The sequence below is a fragment of the Arachis stenosperma genome, chromosome 3 (genome assembly GCF_014773155.1).
Source record: "Arachis stenosperma cultivar V10309 chromosome 3, arast.V10309.gnm1.PFL2, whole genome shotgun sequence".
In the NCBI taxonomy this organism is placed as follows: Eukaryota; Viridiplantae; Streptophyta; class Magnoliopsida; order Fabales; family Fabaceae; genus Arachis; species Arachis stenosperma.
The window spans coordinates 27,973,196-27,991,131 of record NC_080379.1 but is presented as its reverse complement, the minus strand read 5'-3'; the positions used below and the strand labels follow the sequence as shown (position 1 = coordinate 27,991,131).

The following is a 17,936-nucleotide window of genomic DNA, read 5'->3' as shown; positions in this document are numbered from 1 at the left end:
TGTGCCATTGTTAGAATTTGAATTTATCGTTGTCCTGCATATTTGTATCTTGAAGTTTTGTATATGCAATGTAGATATTAAAGAAGAACTTGCAACAATTCATATGATTTGGTGTTGCCTTGACTCATTTTAATATCTTTATTTTGTTTATGTTATATTTTTTTTTGGTTGGTTTTTTAAAAAAGACTAGTACCAATATTGTTGTTATAATTGATAAAGAGAAGAGAATATATATTATCCTGATTCTTAATATAATTTATTCTAAGTTTCTATTTGATGATGAGCATTGTTGGAACTCAGAATAAAAAAGAATTTTTATAGTTCTTCACTTCTTCTCCAACTAAATGACAAGCTAACACCATGAACGAGAATCATGTATCATTTTGAATTGAATTAATAACGTTACGTGCTTCATATGATTCTGTTTTTATATTTTGCAAATGAATCAATTTATATACTAGAGTTTTGATTAAAACTAATGAAAATTGACGGAAAAGTTCAAATGTATTTGATAAAGATCATATTTCGATTACATGTATGAATTTAATATTTGCTATAAGAGGATAAGCTTCCTCAAGATAATACATTATAGGTAACTTCTATTACAACAATGAATCAATGCCTATAGTACAGTTGATATTAAATATTTGGCCTATGTTTTGCCAATTTTTTCAATCTTTTGTTATTAATTCATTAAAATACATTGAATGGTGGAATTACGATGGATCTAAATGCCAGTTAATCTCCAATTGAGAGCAGTCAAGTGAGCCTTTCACTCTATTCAAAGCTGCTTGCCTGTGTTGCAGCAATGAACGTGAGGGATCTTTAATCTGTTTGGAGCTTCTGCCACCTTCACTTTTGCAAGGAAATTTCATTGACAAATCTTTTCATTTGATTCAAAGGCACAAGCTACAATGATGAAGGAACACAATACAAAATACATTAACTGCAAAGTCATGTTGTAAAAGTTTAAAGGAGCTAGGTGATTATTTGAGTAAAGACAGCAACAAATTCAAAGTCCAGTCACGATAATCAATAACAAATTCAACTCAGATGATTTTTAACAACAAAAAAAATTAACTCTGATTATTCAGCAAAACAACCACAAATTTAAAGTTCAATTACTAACAAATTCCATTCATGATAACTTTCAGCAACAAAAAGATTTACCTAAGTAATTATTTGAGTAAAACAGCAACAAATTCAAGGTTTAGTGACGATAATCAATAACAAATTCAACCAATTCAGGTATCAAAACAGACCCCTTATATTGTATTTGTTGAATGCACTCCTATGCTCTGTTGCCTTTGCACTGTCCCTTAGTGTATTCAGGATAACAAAAACAGAACACATTATTTAAGATAAAGGTAATTGATTTCTTGAAAATGTTGACATAATGTTAAAATTAATTATGTACCAAAATAATAAACCATTAAAAATGAAAATTCATTAGAGCTTAATAGACAGAACCCTAATGTCATCATATCAACAACCAAAGAACATGCATGGATAAAGTTCCAAAAAACAATTATCCTGCCTCGTCTACCTTTAGATAGACTCCAAATAATATGTTAGCTAATCACCAAAATATCTCACAATACATAATATGCTCACACAATGCTAATTCTACCATTGTAATTTTTTTATATAAGAATATAAACGAGTAACAAATTAATATTAAATTTTATGCTTGCAGCAACAACTTTTACAAGTACTGTTCAGCATCCCCAAGACATATTTATCTAAATAAACTATTAATCCAACTTCTAGACTGAAGTATACATATGGTCACAACTAATTAGGTTCAATCCAATCACAATGTAAATAGAAAATTTCAGCTCAATAACAAATTATTCAAGGTTCAGTGATGATTATCAGCAATAGGAAATCTAGTTCGGTGATATTCTCAGCAATAAATTTCAGCGGCAAAATCAAAGTGCAGTGATGAATTAGAACAACAAAATTGAAAAAGAAAGAACATGGGAATTTGTTGGAACTAACCAAATTGGAGACCAGCTTCTGGTTGTGCGAAGGAAGCTGACGGCGAAGAGGAAGCTGGTGGCGAAAGTCGAAGCAAGAAGACGACAACGAAAATCAATCCCGGAACCGGATGCTTCTGCCGGCGGCGGCGACGAGCACAACAATGGCAACAAAGGCGCGGGATTGAGTGTGAGACGGTGATGAGACAAGGAGCGATGACGACGACCAATCCCGGGACCTGCTGCTTCTGCCGCTGACGACGACGAGGGCAGGAAAGGCGCGTGAGCGCGACTGATGCGAGATGGTGGTGAGTGACGGCACAAAGAGGGACGACGAGCTTGAGTGGGATACCGGAGACAGTAGAGAGACCGGAGCCGAGAGAGGGAGAGAGCTTGTGCGAGAGCAACTGAGCCACAGTGACAGAGATGAGAGAGCTCAGCTTTAGCGAGAAAGTAACGTTGAGGGAGGAGATGATGAGGAGTGAGGGGTAGGGTTTTGAACGATGTCGTTTACCAAAGTAAAAGAAAAAAAAATGACCCGGTCCGGGTTATGTAAGCCGGCCGGGCCGAATCAAATTTAAAAAATAAATTAATCAGTTTTATAAATAGACCAATCAAAAATAATCCTTATCGAGTACTATTTTGGCTAATTTTTTTTTTATATTGTGTTGTTATTGGTGTTTTTCATTAATATTATGATGTTTTGGTGTAATGTAGTGATATGGGATAAAAAGAAATCGTGAGTAACATTTCAAATAAGACAAAAAATTAAAAAAAGTTAATAGAAATCGTTAGTTACGATTTCATATAAGACAAAAAAATAAAAGAAATCATGAGTCACGATTTGAATTTTTTAATTAAAAAAAATGTGATTTATGAAATCGTGAATAACGATTTCTTTTATTATACAAATCGTAAGTAACGATTTACATTATACATCACACTTGTGAAATATACCCATTTCAACTCATATCAACGTATTACACCATTTCATCCATCATATAAAAAATAATTAACGTACTATTTTGATTCTTTAATCGAAAGATTTATAACCACTTATGTTACCAACGGTCCTTTCTCCATGTATTATTATCCTCATTACTCTTGAAAACTTAAAAGTAAAAAAAGAAAAGCAACTTTAAGAAAGCACCCCTTTAATTATTTAACAAGCCACCATATCTGACTAAAATCAAAGTCTTACCCCACATAAACATGACATCGTCCCTTTCTCTTCCCACCACACATTCTCCCACTCCCCACCCAAACAAAAACTACTATACACACTGACACTCAGACTCACCCTCCCTCCTCTCACTACCAATGGCAGACTCCACAACAACCCCCACATGGCACCAACTCTTGGGAAGCAACAACTGGGAGAATCTCCTTGACCCGCTCCACCCTCACCTCCTCAACCTCATCCTCCGCTGCGGCGACTTCATCCAAGCCACCTATGACGCCTTCAACAACGACAAAAACTCCCCCTACTGCGGCTCCAGCCGTTACGGGAAGCCCTCTTTCTTCAAGAAAGTCATGTTTGATGATCTCGAAAGTTACACTGTCGCGTGCTTTCTGTACGGCACCGCGCGCGTGTCCGTCCCCGAAGCGCTTCTTCTGCACTCCCTTTCACGTGAGGCGTGGGACCGCGAGTCCAACTGGATCGGGTACATAGCTGTGACGATTGATGAGGTCAGCAAGAAGTTGAACCGGCGTGAGATCTATGTTGTGTGGCGCGGCACCACCCGGGACTTTGAGTGGATTGATGTGTTTGGAGCTGCTCCTGAATCTGCAACCGGCTTGTTGAATGCTAAGAGTTTAAGGTATTTATTATATTTTTGCATATATATGTGGAATGGGCTTGAAATTGTCATAAATGCTTAAAATTGCAATAGTAATTTATAATTGGGTATTTTTTGTTTAAAAAAAAAGTTAAATAAAGAAACGGAAGGATCGTTCGACTTTGATTTTTTTTTTTTAAATATGATGATGCAAAAAGTCATTTGATGGAAAAGAACTTGCATGAATAAGGGTGGGTTTGAAAACTTCATGGCTATTTTTCTAGCAACTTTACTCTTTATATATGTTATTATTTTATTGATGAAATTTTTATTATTTTTTTATATAAACTTTTTTTTATTATTTATTATTTTTATTTTTTGTTAATTTTTTAATTTAATATTGTATAATTTTATAATTATAGTTTTTGAATATTATATTTATTATTTTTTTATAATATAATTTATTAATTTCATTAGATAAAATAAATTAAAAAATTAATCATAAATAATAATAATAATAAAAATTTATAATATATTAAAAAACTTCAAAAATACTATAAATAATACTATATAAAAAATATACTAAAAAATTACGAAAATTTAAAAATATTTAAAAAAATATTATTATAATTTAATATTATGTATTTTTTAATAATTATTTATTTAAAAATAATTTTAATTAATATTATTTAAATAATATTTTTTTTTTAAAATTAATTTTAGTATAGTCGAACATAAATTATATTGGCACAAATTTATTTTTATCCAAAATCAATTTTATAAAATTAATTTCATTCGATTTAACAAACGCAAATCTAAATAGGCAAATATACACTAACACGTTTATTTCCAATAAAATAATTTTTCTTTTCTTTTCGATTTTCTATTTTATTTTTGGGTTATAAGAGGAAAAGAATTTCTGATGAAGACTCTTTTACGTAAGCAAAAATATTCTGTTTTGCAATTCGGTATTGAATATGCAGGACGGCTTTAGTTCCGTGGAAATATTTGTAGTAATAGTTTTGGCATTTTTTTTGGTGTCTTAATCGTTTTGGTATAAATACAATGTATGTCGTCAACTAATTAAGTTATTATTTATTATTTATATAAAATACGTATTAAAATATAAAATATATATTTAAAATATGTAAAGAATAATGTTATTTTACACTAAAAATAATAGTATTATTTTTATATTAGCCTTATTATTTTCAAACTCGCTCATTTTTTATTTTTCATATATTTTTTTGTTTTTAAATGTAAAAAATGTGGATACCAATTTTAATATTTAAATAACAATTTTGTAAAACAAACGCACATATCATACCATTAATGGGTTATTATATATATCCTTTAAATTAGGTGTCCTATTCCAAATAAAAAAATGGTTGAATAGATTAAATTCTACAAAAAAAAAATATTTAAATTTGAGATAAAATTTTTAGATACTGACAAATTTAGATTAAAGAGTCTGATAGATACCAAACTGTATTCACAGTTTCATTTGATCAATATGAAACAATAATTAAAATTTATTTTAATTATTTAATTTAATATTTATAATTTTATGTTTATCATATTTACAATTATATATTTATTATATTTAATATTATTTAACTATTTTAATAATAATTAAAATATAAAATAAAATTTGTTTCTTATTATTTCTGATAAAAAAATATATGAGAAAATATAAAAAAATAACGTTTTTTTATAAAAAATGTAAATAATTAATTAAAAAAATTAATTTTACAATTATTTTAATTTTAAATTAATTAGGTTTGTTTATGTTTAGTGAGTTTAGGACATAACCCATTTTTCACCGTCTATCTAGCAAAATTGAAAAATATATATGAAACATCCCAGTTGCAAGCACATAAATAATTGAACTTAACTTTAATTTATTTTATTTAATTTTGTTCCCATGTGTATCAATTAGATCAATCTAATCAATAACCGAAGAAAGTCTTGCAAATTAATTAATGCAGAAACTTGGACAAAGCCAAGACGGAGATGGCAGCAGCAGCAGCGACAGCGAGGAAGACGATGACGTCCCCAAAGTAATGAAGGGTTGGCTAACAATCTACACCTCCGAAGATCCAAAATCTCCATTCACAAAACTAAGCGCAAGGACACAAGTCTTAACCAAAGTGAAAGCCTTGTTGAAACTCTACAAAGACGAGAACCCTAGCGTGGTCCTGGTAGGGCACAGCCTAGGTGCATCCTTATCCATCGTGAGCGCTTTCGACCTCGTTGAAAACGGCATCACCGACGTCCCCGTCGCCGCTTTCGTCTTTGGTTCACCCCAAATTGGGAACAAGGCATTCAACGAGAGAGTGAAGAGTTTCAATAACTTGAAGGTTCTTCATGTGAGAAACGTGATTGACGTAATTCCTCATTACCCAGGGAGGCTGCTAGGGTACGAATATACCGGCGTGGAGCTCGAGATCGATACGCGAAAATCGCGGAATCTGAGGGACTCGAAGAACCCTAGCGACTGGCATAACCTGCAGGCAATGCTGCATGTGGTGGCGGGGTGGAATGGGAAGCATGGTGAGTTTAAGTTGAGAGTGAAGAGAAGCTTGGCTCTTGTGAACAAGTCTTGTGAGTTCTTGAAGGATGAGTACCGCGTGCCTGGGTTATGGTGGGTTGAGAAGAATAAAGGGATGGTGAAAAGGGACGATGGTGAGTGGGTCCTGGATGCCCCAGAAGAGGAGGACATACCTGTGCCTGAAGATTATGATTGAATGGGAATAAGAAAGAGAGATAAAAAAACTTAAGTGTCTATACTAATTTTGTTTTATAAATGAGCACTTGTGAGTGTGAAAATAATGAGAGTATGTATGTGTTGATTCAGTAAATACAAATAATAATATGCTGAAAATGTTAGAGGACAACATTTTTATTGAAAAGAAAATAGAAAAGTAATCGGTGTTAATTTAAATATATAAAAAAAAACAATTTTGTTAAGTAAACAATGAAGATAATGAACAATGTGAATAATGAATTCAAATCTTGGCTCATCAAAGACAAAAATAAATTTGTGTAGAATAAAATATAAATCTGCGATAAATTAATTTTTGATTTGTCGATTGAGGGATACCTAAACAACTAAAAAAAAATCATAATCTAAAATGACAAAACATTTCTCTTAATATATGTCTATAGTTTTTCTTTAACTATTTTTTTTAATAAACAACCACTGTTTGTGTAATCAAAATGGCAAAATAAATCATAATCCAAAATGTGATAACATTATTTGTCGTCGTCGTATGTTACTTCAAAAACTTATTGTGTGTCACGAAATAGTTAACTGAATTAGATATAATCCCTCTTTGAATTATATTAATTTGACTAATTCGCGTGGATATGGTGGTCCTAATAACACGCTGTACTATGGATAGGGTGTTCTATTTTGTAAGTCGTGAATCAACTCTTTTCCCTTCAATTTCCTTTTATCTGGGTTGAATCTTGTTGAGTTCAAAAAAAGATTTTATTATGGAAAAGTATAGCAAACATCTTTTTTACTAGTGAATATAAATCAACTCTATTATAATTTAAATTTTATAAATAAATAAAAACTTAAAAATTAAAATTTAAAATATAAAAAAGATTCTATCTATATTTATTAATTATAATCATATTTATAGTATACAATAAAAATAATTCACAAAAAATCTAATTCCCCTCCATTCACTTGGAAACAGTCAAATCTCTCCCTCCACAAAGTTGTCATTTTCACGCAGTTTTCGGCGCCGCCCATTAACTACCGCCACGTCTTTCGTCACGTTGCGTGGCCTCTTTCGCGCGTCTCGCTATTTTCTTTTTTCGTTGGACATAGCCGCCTCCACTGCCATGGATTATAATCTCAATACATTTGCACCGCCAAACACCATCGCGGCCTCTATCCGTTGCGTCAGACAGTGCAGAATTTGCACCCAACGGCTCCTTATCCGTTGTGACGCAGCCACCGCCAAATCCTCATTCGCGACGAGCGATCAACTATTTCGATCCATGGCGACTCTTCCACTCGCGATGCGCGACCTCTATGGCTTCCTCCTCGCAACGTGCCACTGTGAGTCCGCACCGTCCACGCAACACTGTCCAAGACGTTGTCGCCGGCCACCTGCGACTCTTTTTCTTCTCCTCCTATTTGGTTTTAAATGATTCTTTTAACTAGTTTTTATGTTTCTTTTTTCTAAATTAAGGATGATTCTCTGGATGATTCTTTTTTCTATGTTCTATATGTTTTTTCTTAGGATTTGGATGATTCTTTTTATTAGTCTTGGATGATTCTTTATCCTATGTTTTGTATGTTTTTTTTCTTAGGATTTGGGTGATTCTTTATCTTATGTTCTGGTATTTTTTTTGGAGTTTCGAAATTTTTTTTTGAAAGAAGAATTAGAATTTGCGTAATAAATAGTAAAAAGTGAACTAAAGTAAAAAGAGGTAATTATTAATAATTAATTTTTTATCTTTTAAAAAATAAAATTTAAATAATCACTAATTAATGACAATTAATTAGTATAAAATGCAGTTCAAAAACACTTGTTGGTGTATTGTTGATTAGACTCCTGTTGATTTTCTAGTGAAATTCTTTTATTATTTATTGTAACTAGTGTATGTTCCCGTACACTGTACGGGATAATTAATAAAAATATATAATTTTTTTTATTAAAAGAGATTAAACAAAAAAATATATAATAATTATTACTATAAATATATATTTTACAAAATTATAATTAAAATTAAAGGTTAATTATTTTTAATGTTAACAATATTTAAAATAATTAGTATTTATCTTAACTGATTTAGATTGATTGAGTGATTATCTCACTCATCTACCTAAGTAAGTATTAGAGTTTTGAATCCCGCCTTGTGTATGTAACAACTCATTGACTAGTGGCATACCCTTAATAAATGGAGCTTCAATCTGTGGAGGATTAGTTCTTGACCTGCCAAGCTGAAAAATAGTATTTGTCTTGAAAGTAGAACAATTCTCATTGATGATAGCAATACTTATGGAGATTTGCCTTTGTTATAATTTTATTCATTCAGGAAGTCAAACAATATGATCAACGATATTACCGGTTTTCAAACTTCTAAACTTATAAACTTATATCATTACAAAAACTATTAGATTGATTAATATCTTTTGGTAATATTACCAAAACACCGTAGTTGAGTATATTAATTTGTGTAAAAAGAAACTATAATAACTTTTGTTATTCAATATATAATTTATTCTATTGAAAAATGAATTATTATTCCTAGATTGAAATATATTTTTTTTTTCTATTTTTCTATTATTTTATTTGACAATAATTTCCATTAAAGAAAAAATGAATGACTATATTATTTTATAATATGATGTACAAAATAATTTTTTATTTCAAAATTAATTCTGGTTAGTGAAAAAAAATTCAAAATATTTTCTTATACAAATTTAAATTAAATTTGAATTTAGAATCGATTAACAATTCACCTTTTTTAAAATTTTAATAACAAAAACAAAATTAGTTAGCTGCAAAATATTCATCATTTAATAATTTCAATCATTTAAATTTTAATTACCAAAAATTGAGTTAAAAATTAATTATAACTTAATAATCGATAATATATATATATATATATATATATATATATATATATATATATATATATATATATATATAATTAGTACACAAATAATAATATCTGATATATCATTTAATTTTTTTAACAGAGCTAATATATAATTTATTGAGAATTAATTTATTGTCTAAATTTTTTTTATAAACTTTATAGTATGTGAAAATAGTGATCTTATTTTTTATTATTATTTAAAAAATTATTCATAATTTTTTATTATGTAATTAAATTAATTAATAACTTTTATTATTGTTTTTCTACCAAAAAAATCATGTTTATATTATTTGTATATTTTTTTAATAGTAATAAATATGTAGGTATTTGTACTATTATATTTATTGTCTTAGATAAAGGCTTAAGTTACTTATTTCATATGTTAAATAATATAAATTATATTTTATATATTAAATTCATCAATTTATCCATATTAAGAGGAGAAAAAATATCCAATAGATCGTGTGTTATAAAAATTAGTTAATTTACATATAAATTATCTTTAGAAAAATAAAGAAATAATTTATCACATATAATAATTCTTGATATATGTAGTGTCATGTATATATTAGGATGATCTATTTTAATTATGTAAGTGATTATTATTATTCACTTTTTCAATAAGATAGTAAAAATAATATTTAAAATTAAAAAAAAAGATAATAGAATTTTTTTAGTTTGATTATAAAATCTATTGTAAGTATACCTAACTTTTATATATACTAAATATAATCATATTTAATAGTATAGTATTTATTATAGTAATGACTCAAAATATTAAGTCAAGTGAGTAAGATCTAACCTAGGTCTATTGTTAGGATCCTAAATCACATGATAATCAAGCTGCTTGTGGTCGCTCGAAATCGATGTGGCCATACACGTGTGTGGCTCGTTGTACCTCCTTACTTCCCATGTGCTCTTCCTTTTCCGCATGACTATCCGAATCAACCACGTGCACCCGTTACCGAACTCCTTGCATCTCCCTTGGTATTTTAGATTGTCTGACTCCATAACCCTGTACTCAACTCCACGCCGAATGCTGTAATCTTTCACGCTCAGCACAGCTTCCTCCTTACTCTGGAACGATTGGCCAATCTGAAATTCAGTCAAACCTGACCCATCATGCATACCCTGCCCATCGAATGTTGCCTCTACATTCTGGTGTTGGCCGATGGCCTCCAAGTTCAAAGACGACAGGTGGGGAGGGTACTCTTGTGATCCAGAACCGGAACCTCCATGGCCTGTACGTACACCTCTCGGTATATCATCTTCACTGTCCCCACCAATATCGACCGGCTCCTCATTGGAATCATCATCACACAGCGCATTCTCAACTCGATCCGGTCCGACCTCAAACTCAACCCTAGCACTTTCGGGCTCAGGAGGTGGAACTACCGCTGCTACCACATGCAGTGATGTCGAGGCACCACCCACTGTGGTTGACTGAGGACCCGGTGCCGATGCTCCAGAGCTATCCATACGATCTTCCAACTTCGCAAACATCTCAGGTATCCTCACGTCCGGAAAACTACGCTTGCAGTGAAACAAGACCTACAGGTCTTCATCCGACCCTATCATAAAGGTCTCATATCTCACACCGGTTGACACAACGGTAATGGGAATTTTGTAAAACAACTTTTTAACCAGCTTCGTCTCACGGGTACCGAGCTTTTTTAGTATGCTGAGCTTAATCTCTACCAATGTACTTGAAGATCGGATAAAAATACTAACCGGTTCTCTATCTGTGAATTTCACACTATGCCGTTTGCTCTTTTGAATTTTTTCAGAGCAATCGACCAGAGCCACAAAACTATCCTCCCCATCCATTTGTGAATAATACTCTACCTCTCCACATTTGGCCCCTCCATGGTTTATATAAGGACCCCAATGACACACAATAAACGTAAACCGCTATGGCCACCAGCGGTTTACGCACGCATACCAACCAACATAAATCGCTGCTGGCAGTAGCGGTTTATGAACAACCAAGAACACTCATAAACCGCGGCTGGTACTAGCGATTTCTGTGCACTTGTAAACCGCTACTGCCAGTAGCGGTTTATATAAAATAGTGAAACAATGTATTTGCGTATCCGTTTTTGAAACAATGTATTTGCATAAAATTGGAGTTCAAACAATTTAAAAACGTAAATATAATTGATATAACTCATTTCACTATATTGATATAACTCATTTCAAACAATTGGAGTTTAATTATAGATAATTAATTATAATTGATATAACTCATTTCACTATATTTTCTAAAAAAATAATTAAAAAGGCACGTTTTAATTTTTTGTTAAAGTAAAATAAAATAAAATACATAAATTGAATAGATATAAATCTAAAAATTATAAAATTTTATTAACAATTTAAATAATTAGTAACATAAAACTGAATTCAATGTCTATTTAAAATAATTACTTACATTCTATTCTTCTAATTATTAATAATTTAAATAAAATAATACACTATAACTTATTTTTTTATTTATTTTAAGTAATTACTAATATTTTATTTTTTTAATTATTTTTTTATTTTATTTATCATTCATGTTTTTGATCAAATATATTAATAAACAAATAAACTAAATTAACTACCTCAATTATACTTGGACTATTCAATAATTCAACATAATGTTTTCAATTTGGGATTAATTACTAACCATAAAAAATAAAAAAATTTAGAGTAATTTAGTATTATGAACATTAATTATGTATTGTGAAATACCCTAAAATCATAATGTAATTTATTTAAAAAAAAAATCAAGCATTATTGTTAATTATGAAATAACCTAAAATTATAATGTATTTTATTTTAAAGAAACAATCAACCATTAACATCAATAAATAAAAACTATCGTCAAAATGCTTTGATTAAAAATATGAGGAGTTAATTACTATTCATTATTATTAATATATCGATTATATCAAAAAATAAAAATATAATTGTCCGCATTTACAACATTAGAAGAATTAGCATCACAAGTAGAATTTTATCAAAAAAAAGAGTAAAATTGCATATATATATATATATATATATATATATATATATATATATATATATATATATATATAGTGAATTTTAAAAATAAAGATTGTTGAGTAGTTAAGATTTTTTTTGAAATAAATAGTAAAAAAAAATGTTATAAACTATATTCTTTCATAAATAACCCTTTTAAGTTGTACGTTATGTTTGGCATGGTTTATTTGTATATCATTTAAATTGGCATTGTTTTTATAACGATCATTTATTCTTAATAATTGTTAGAGTTTTTGATACCTTACAATAATTATCTATAAAGAAGAAACATATATATTCTGAAAAAGTTATTAAATAAATTTATTCTTTTTACCCTATTTTTACATTAATTTTTTTTTGTTCTATCCTTTTTTAACTATTATCATGTTATTATAATTGTTAAATAATATTGAAAAAAAATTTTAAAAATAAAAATAGCGATGACACTTCGGAATTAAACTTAAACGAATAAGATGATTCAATTAATTATACAAATAATAGTATATTTATAAATATTAATAATAAAAATAGTCTCACTAATGTAAATGACCAATACAATAATTATATGAAAAAATAAATAATTACATAATTGCATAATTTTTAAGATCCTATATGATTGAATTTAATGGACAAATTTAAAAATATCTATACGATAATGTTCTAATATTTTAACATACTATAAATAATACTATAATTTTATATATAATATTATAACTTTAAGTCAACTCCTTAAACACATGAAGTACACATGGTAAAAGAGAATATTACAAAACAAAATCATAGTAAGATTATTTAAAAATATCGTAAAAAAGACACATCTCTTTTGTTAATCAAAAGCTCGAAGGGAAAAAATATGCGCCTAATAATGAGCAACTAAAATAGACAAAAATCTTTAAAAAATATAAAAAAATGAAATGTATAAGTAGTAATAAAAGAAATAAAAATTAAATAAATTACAAAAATTGTATCCTAAACATAAGAGAAGGAGACAGAAAGAGAGAAAAGAGAAGGACTGAATAAAAAAGACATTATAATTTTGTATAAATAGATGCCATTGAAAAAAATAAACTAATTAAATTAATTCATGTATTTCGTTATCATATATGTTATTTACTAAAATAATTTGCTCCAATCAAATCAAATCAAATAAGTAATAATTAACTAAATTAATTAATTAATATAATTAATTGTGAGATTTAAATTTCTAATTAAATTAGTTAATTGATATCATTAATTAGTTATAATTGATTTAATTTATATAATTAAAAAAAATAAATCGAGAAACATTCTCAGAAACATGCCACGTCACCTCCATCATTAAGTATAGAAATCCGATTTTTATATAATAGAATAGATGTCAAATATTTAATTAATTGATTGTGGCCATTAAATTTAGTTTATGATTTAATTGAATGTGCTGTAAAATTTCAAGACCGTTAATGCTTTTAATGCTCTTGAGCCTTGGCATGTCATTACATAACATAACATAACGAGATATAATAGATTACGACACCCCCATGTTGTATCTGTTGTCACACTTCAAGTGCCTCCCCGATACCATTATATTCTTCCTATCTATCTAAGTAACCTTCTTCTTTTTCCTTTTTTTATCTTAATTATAGTTGTTGACTGTTATGCTGTTTTCTATTTCTATTGGATTGGGGTCTTGCTCGTCTTTTCTTTGTCGTGCCTCCATATGAAACCAAATATGCAACGAAAATAAAGAAAAATTTATGTTTACAGCATACTGTACTCTATCGGCGACCTTCATTTTAGCGACACCAACACCACCACTCATCCTTAATTTGCAACACTTGGGGTTATCCGTTTTAGATGCGTATTCTGATTCACTCATTCCAAACACTCATTGGAGAGCCTATACAGATGCACTTGCTCCACCCACCTCCAGTGTTAGGGGTAAGAATTTAAGAGATAGGGAGAGAATAGAAAATTTTTCAATTAAGAGCCAATAAAGAGAAGAGTGAATCCCAACTAGGGCTAAAGAAAAAAGGAATCAATTACTAAAATTATTCATTGTTGTTCCTGCGTAGTAAGCCGGGTTTGAGGTATAACTCATCCTGTTCAGGGATTGAGCTGGCCTTTGCTTGAGACAGATGAGGTATACGTCAACTTCAAGAGAAACGACGGCAGCAGACACCTGCAAAAGCACTCCGACGCTCAAATTAGTAAGAGTGGAAGATGAGTATAATGCAATTCAAAACGAATAGCGTACATTTTATATAGTTAGAGTTTGGTATTTATAGAGTGTAATCCTCTGAAGAGAGGTTGAAATATTTTCCTGATCTTTCGATAACCACCTTAGCTTATTTCTAAGTGGGTTGTTATTGAGATTCTCTCTATACAAAGATAAGCCATGTTTGTTATTGTATTTGAATTATGATTTATAAGCATAGTTGGACTGGGTTATAAGCACCTTATCACAGTCCCCAAGCTTGACCTGTGGTCTTTTTCAATACGACGGGTTGAGCTTTCAAGTTTTATGTGGACCTATAAATTAGAATGTTGATAGTAATAGTAGTAGCCCCTAAACTCAACTTGTTGTATGTTGAAAAATGATAGTCATGCTTGGGAATAATTTGAGGTGAATAGTAAAGTAAAAAAAAAAATTGAGAATGATTACAAATAATGGTTTAAATAATGAGATGAAGATTAGCCCCCAAGATTTACTTCATAATTTTGAGAATGAGATTTGCTGTTGCTTGCATTAGTGCACTTTTGGATAAACTCATAGTTGATAGTTTGTTAGATTGACTTCGACTTAGATGTGCCGATTTGCTTTGACTGGTTTCGACTAATGTCATTTTGTATGGAGTGGTTCTGACTTATAACTGCCGATTTGTTTGAAATGATTCCGACTTATAGGTGTCAGTTTGTTTGGAATGATTCGAACTTTTAATTGCGGATTTATTTGAAATGATTTCGACTATAGGTGTTGATTTGTTTGGAGTGAGTTGGACTTATAATTGCTGATTTGTTTCAAAATGATTCTGACTTATAGATGTCGGTTTGTTTGGAATGATTTGAACTTATAGTTGCTGATTAGTTTGAAATGAATCTGACTTATAACTACCGGTTTGTTGGATTGATACTGACTTATAACTGTCGATTTATTTTTGTCTGCCAACATTAGTATTGGTTTATCGTAGTTCCTCTTAGATAAGAGTTCTATTAGCTTTCAAGAATTGATATAGCAACAGGGACGGATCCAGAAATGATATTATGGGGGGGCCAAAAACACATATAATATTAAAAATTATGTAAAAAAATTATATAATATAAGATGTATTACAAAAATATACCGACAGAGAATATATTTTAAAGTAAAAAAATATGTATATACTTTTTATTAACGAAGTGGTCGAATCTTCGTATTATAAAATTCACCAATAATAGAATTTGTGTCAAATTTTTAAGTAATTTTCTTTTCAATATAACTAAAAGACAATTGGCAAGAAATTCATCTTTTATTTTATTTTTAAGTTATTTTTCACAATATTCATAGTTGAAAAAGATCTCTTAATTGTAGCAGTTGATATAGAGAAAATTAATACCAAATGAATAAAAAAAGACGGCCACAAGAAGAAAAAGAATTCACTTTATGAGATTTGAAAATTTTTATTTAATTAAAAAATATTAGTAATAATATATTTTTCAGATTTCTTTAATATTGTTACTTACTTTGTAGATATTAAAAATTATTAATATTTAAATTAGACTGAACTTTTATTTATACTAGACAAAATAATAAATAATTTTTAAAAAAAATTAAATTATACATAATAACTTATTACTATTAAAAAAAGTTGGGGGGGCCGAGGCCGCCACTCGCCCCCCCTTATGTCCGTCCCTGTATAGCAATAACATAATAGAATATTATTAGTCATGGTCTCATGGAGATTATAAAATGTAGAAAGATAATGGTTGGTAGAGCATATATAATTGCTCTCGAACTAATTGATAATTAAGTTTGTTCTCGAATTGATAGAAAGCTGAGTTTTGTTCTCTGATTGATTGATAGATTTTGAAGTTGAATGATTGTATCAAAGTATCACTTGTGTGAGTTGCACTTGAGCTTGAGTATCCGATCTTTATAGTTTAGTTGTTAGGGATAATAGAACATGATAAATAACTTGGTATCTTGTGCGCTTGAAAATCGAAGTGTAGTTCGGTTTTGATTTGATCGTACTGGATGGCTTATAGATCAATTAGGGATAGTGATCAATGAGATTAATAGAAAAAATTGAAAATAGAAGAGTAAATATATTTTATAAAAATTGAAAATAGAAGAGTAAATATATTTTATTAATGAAAGAAGAAAAACATCACCATGTTTCGACTTGTGAGCTTAGCTGAAATGCACCTTTAAGCCAATCTTATACATTGATTATGGAGTTGAGTTCTGTTAGAAGGTTCGAATTGTTCGAGTTATAGTCTGCATGGTGGTACTATTGCTGGAATTGTTTTTGGTAAGTTTGTTTATAGCACTGCCTGACTTTCTTCCGGTTGGCATGACTGTATTATCCTGTATACAAAACTTGGCGTAGAAATGTACAGTAGAAACAGTGGTACCAGATATACTTAAGAAAGTTCTATCGAAAAAGAAACGTAGACCGACAATTTACCAAGAAATATAGCGTGTTCAAGGTTAGTATATGAAATGGTAAGATACATAAAAGTGAAGCGATTCAAGTATATAGAGCAGTGTATGCCTTATAGAGGTAATGTCGTATTGAAAATTAAAGTAAAAGAATTATATAAGCATGTTAGGTTATGCGTACGCATTGTGTGACCGTGGTATAATGCTTTATCGATTTGATTTGTTGCGGTCATTCGCCTTTCGATTGTTTTTCGAGGTAATTTCGAATTTTTTTTTTGTACAGAGGATTATAAACACATGTTTTGAATTCATCGGTTAAAGCTAAAGTTGAATTTCATTATTCCAAGAACAAATAATTGAAGAGAATGAGTACAAATATCTGTGAATAAAATAGCATGAGCTAACACTGAGTAGTCAAAAGGCAATTGACAAGGCCAATATTAATAATAGCAATAATAATCTAAATGGCAACGAGAGAAGTTCATTGTCAATTGGCTTAGATTGTTTGGATTATATATGATTCCACTCTTGGTTATATGTCAGAAATAATAAAATCAATTTATTTAATCAAATGCTTGCATAATTGTGCTAATTCAGAATTTCTAATCAAAACATGGGAACAAAAAATGTCTTATATGTAGCTAAAATTATGTACCATTAGACAATGTTACCAGAGAATTTGACACAATTTGTTTTTTTTTTGTTGATGAGTTTGGAGTGACTATTACCACGATCGTTATTTCCGAGGTGTGGTCATCACCGTTGTCACCGTTACCAAAACTTCTCTGGTCCTCTTCATCACCTTGTTCGTTTTGGTTTACAAGTTCAGTTAACCTTCGAATTTATGCTTTTAGTAATTCTTTGATCACTAATAGTTCTGCTATAGTAGGAGATGAAGGTGAATTGTTTTGCTTT

General features: G+C 29.7%; 1 protein-coding gene and 1 long non-coding RNA gene across 2 annotated transcripts; one reads left to right on the top strand and one right to left on the bottom strand.

Moving 5' to 3' along the window:
* Positions 1-485: 485 nt before the first annotated feature.
* LOC130970273 (uncharacterized) lies at positions 486-2,453 on the bottom strand. The gene is made up of 2 exons (XR_009082034.1): positions 2,002-2,453; positions 486-909 (listed from the first exon to the last, which is right to left on the bottom strand). It is a non-coding gene; the product is annotated as an uncharacterized LOC130970273 (long non-coding RNA).
* A 717-nt stretch (positions 2,454-3,170) lies between these two features.
* LOC130967983 (phospholipase A1-IIdelta-like) lies at positions 3,171-6,646 on the top strand. The gene is made up of 2 exons (XM_057893054.1): positions 3,171-3,783; positions 5,750-6,646. Exons 1-2 carry the CDS (start codon positions 3,300-3,302, stop codon positions 6,502-6,504), a joined length of 1,239 nt encoding a protein of 412 aa, XP_057749037.1. The 5' UTR covers positions 3,171-3,299; the 3' UTR covers positions 6,505-6,646.
* Positions 6,647-17,936: the final 11,290 nt, after the last annotated feature.

Coding starts and splice junctions, on each gene's coding strand:
- LOC130967983 (XM_057893054.1), top strand. CDS start 3,300: ATGGCAGACTCCACAACAACCCCCACATGGCACCAACTCTTGGGAAGC. Junction 3,784..5,749: donor ATCTGCAACCGGCTTGTTGA/ATGCTAAGAGTT, acceptor TAATGCAGAAAC/TTGGACAAAGCCAAGACGGA.